This window comes from Aptenodytes forsteri, unplaced genomic scaffold, assembly GCF_000699145.1.
Source record: "Aptenodytes forsteri isolate BGI_AS27 unplaced genomic scaffold, ASM69914v1 Scaffold687, whole genome shotgun sequence".
In the NCBI taxonomy this organism is placed as follows: Eukaryota; Metazoa; Chordata; class Aves; order Sphenisciformes; family Spheniscidae; genus Aptenodytes; species Aptenodytes forsteri.
The window spans coordinates 293,565-296,756 of NW_008794708.1; the positions used below are offsets into that span (position 1 = coordinate 293,565).

Here is a 3,192-nt window from a genome sequence, read left to right on the forward strand (position 1 = left end):
GCAGGGAGGGAGCCGCTGGGTGCTCGGGGGCCCCTTTGAGGCCCGTCCCCGGGGCGAGGGTGCATCCGGCAAACCCCACCACCACCACCCCGCCCCACATCCTGCAGGATTTATCAGTGGGGACACCCACTGGGGACAGCTCTTGGACACCGCAGGGACAATGTACGGCAACATCGAGTCCAGCCAGGCCAGGCAGGGGCAAATGTGGGTGCTGGAGCCCGGCAGCGGGGAAGGTAGGGAGCACCCCGGGGTGCTGGTTGGGGTGGGGGCCAGCCCAGCAGTCCTGCTGTCCCTAACGCACACCCCATGTCACTTTTGGGGTCTCATAGTGCTGGGGGGAATCTCCTGTGTCTGTCCCCGGTGCCCGAGGGGGGTTCCAAGGGTGGGTGGTGGCACCCAAGGGAGGTGCCCCCACCCCTGGTGTCTGAGGAGGGGGGTTCCCCAGCATGGGCTGTGGCACCAGGGAGGGATCCCCATCTCCATCCCTGGTGCCCAATGGGGGTCCCTGAGGCAAGTGGTGGCACCTAGAAAGGGATCCCCAGTCCCCAGTGCCCAAGAGGGGTCCCCAGGGTGGATGGTGGCACCGAAGGGGACCCCCATGTCCATCCCTGGTCACTGAGGGGTGTCCCCAGGGTGGGCAGTGGCACTGAGAGGGATCCCCATTTCTGTGCCTGCTGTCCGAGGGGGTCCCTGGGGCAGTTGGTGACCCCCAGGGGAGACTCTCCCACCCCCCAGTGTCCCCAGGGCAGACGGTGGCACTGAAGGGGACCTCCATTTCCAACCTCGGTGCCCGAGGGGAATCCCTGGGGAGGTCGGAGATACCTAGGGGGGGTGGGGGATCCCCCACCCCTGGTGCCCAGTGGGGGGTCCCCAGGGAAGTGGCCCCCAGGGGGGGGAATCCCCCACCCTCATGCTCGAGGGGAGTCCCCAGGGATCATGGTGGCACTGGGAGGGGGAGATCCCCCACAAGTGCCGTCACCGCTGCCCCCTCCCCAGCCTGCAGCGACCTGTGCCCCGCAGAGGAGAACCCGTATGAGCCCCTGGACCCCCCCATCGCCGTGCCAAGCCAGAAGCACGTGACCGACCCCCCAGGTACGGCATGGGCAAGGTCAAGAGCACCGCCGGCAGAACAAAACCACGCTGCGGTTAAAGCTGGTGCCACCCGGCTCTGCCTGAACCAGGGGCCGGTTGTCACTCACCCACCCTCCCCAGCGTCAGGGTGCTGGTCCAGGGAGAAGCTGGTGCTGGTGGGCACCGTGGCCCTGGGGGTCTCGGTGCTGATGAACGTGCTCTTCCTCACCGTCGGCTCGCGGCACGGTGAGTAGCGGAGCTCCGCAGGGCTCGGGGGAGCCCCCTTCCACCTGGGGAGACGATGCCGGGGCTGCTGGGGAGGCAGAGTTAAGGTTATCAGGGTGTTGGGGGTCTCCACGGGGGATCTGAGTGCTCAGCGCCCCTCAACACCCACTCCCACCCCTGTCGCGGCAACAGCTCTGGGACACCCCGTGCCCTGCAGTGACGGGGTGACCTGTGTGTGTCCCCATGTCCGTCGTCGTCCCCCCCCCCAGTTGCAGCCCTGACGGCGGCGCTGGAGGCAGAGAAGGCGAAGGTGCTGCCGAACGTGGGTGCGTGTCTACACCGCGTGTCCCCCGCCTCCCCTCCCTTTCCGTGGTGACACCCACGGATGTGTCCCCAATCCCCGTGTGTCCCCATTCCCCGTGAGGCCTCCCCCACCCCTCCCCGGTTCACCGGGAACCTCTCCGCAGCCTCCCGGTCCTTCCTGCTGTACAACGAAGACCACCGCAAGTGCGTGGAGGCCAGCGGGCAACAGCTGACGGCGACGGCGTGCCGGCCTGAGGCCACGGCACAACGGTTCCAGTGGTTAGACGGGGGCCGGCTATGGGTCTGGGGGAGCCAGCGCTGCGTTACGGCGACCCGCGGGCAAAACCTGGCCCTCGTGAGGCTGGAGCCGTGCCGGGACAACGGCACGCTGCAGCGCTGGGAGTGCCGCGACGGTGGGCTGTTGGCGCTCGCCGGCTACGATCTCTACTTCAATTACGGCAACAACCGGCAGGACACGGTGATGCTCTACACCGGGGACCGCGAGTGGAGCCGCTGGGTCGTCCACGGGAGCAAGGATGATGTCTGTTCCCGTTCCTGTCAGTCCCGGCACCTTTATCCCAAATATTTAGGGCTTCGCCTAACGCTACGCTGGCTGAAGTTCAGCCCTAACCTGGCACGGATACAGCTTAAGCTAAGCTCAAACAGGGCCCTAAACCCGACCTAACCCTACATTTAGGGTGACTTAGGTGACTTAACCTAACCCTAACTGAGCCCAAACCTTAATGGGGTCCTAACCCTGACGCAGACTTAACCCTAAATATGCGCATCTTAACTTAACCCTAAGTGAGGTCAAACCTCAGTGGGGTCTTAACCCAGCTCAGACCCTAAATGTATGTGACTTTACCTAACCTAAGTTAGCCCAAACCCCAATAAGCCTAACCTAGCCCTAACCCTAAATGTAAAGGATCTAAATTAATCCTAAACTAGCTCTAATCCCAGCAGGGCCCTAACCCTAACCCAGCCATAGCCCTAAATATCTAGGATTTACTTAAGCTAACCCTAATTTAGGCCAAACTTCAGCATGGTCCTAACCCCAACCCAGTTGTAACCTTAAACATACAGGACTCCAGCTAAACCCAAACCCCAACGGGACCCTAACTCGGTTATAACCCTAAATATATAGGATTTAACCTAATCCTGACCCAGTCTAAACCCCAATGGGACCCCAACCCAGTCCTAACCCTAAATATTATAGGATTTAACCCAAACCCCAGCAGGGCTCTAACCCTATCCCAGCCGTAACGCTAACCCAGGGGGGATGGTCGGCACCTCTCACAGCCGGGGTCGCGTCTCCGGCCAGGGTTGTCCCCAGTTTATGGGGTGTCGCAGCCCCAGCTGGGGGGTGACCCCCGCCTTTTCTGTGTGTCCCGTCCCCCCCCTCCCCAGGCTGTCCCCCTTGCTCCAAAGGCTGGACCTATTTCGGGAACTCCTGCTATTTCTACTCCAAGACAGCGAGTTCCTGGGAGAACGCCCAGCGCTTCTGCTCGGTCCTGGGCACGAAGCTCCTGGAGGTGGACAGCCCCGAGGAGAAGGTGAGGGGGGATGGATCCAGGCATCCAGGAAAGGCGGGGG

At 62.8% G+C, this 3,192-nt stretch overlaps 1 protein-coding gene across 1 annotated transcript in view; it reads left to right on the forward strand.

Annotated features, from left to right (window-relative positions):
• The first annotated feature begins 160 nt into the window (after positions 1 to 160).
• The window catches only part of SYDE1 (synapse defective Rho GTPase homolog 1), an 11,395-nt gene continuing 8,363 nt past the window's right edge, over positions 161 to 3,192 (forward strand). The window contains exons 1-6 of the mRNA XM_009273681.1: positions 161 to 233; positions 997 to 1,092; positions 1,213 to 1,317; positions 1,566 to 1,622; positions 1,764 to 2,156; positions 3,028 to 3,152. Coding sequence (XP_009271956.1) covers positions 161 to 233; positions 997 to 1,092; positions 1,213 to 1,317; positions 1,566 to 1,622; positions 1,764 to 2,156; positions 3,028 to 3,152 — 849 coding nt within the window. The remainder of the gene's footprint in view (positions 234 to 996; positions 1,093 to 1,212; positions 1,318 to 1,565; positions 1,623 to 1,763; positions 2,157 to 3,027; positions 3,153 to 3,192) is intronic.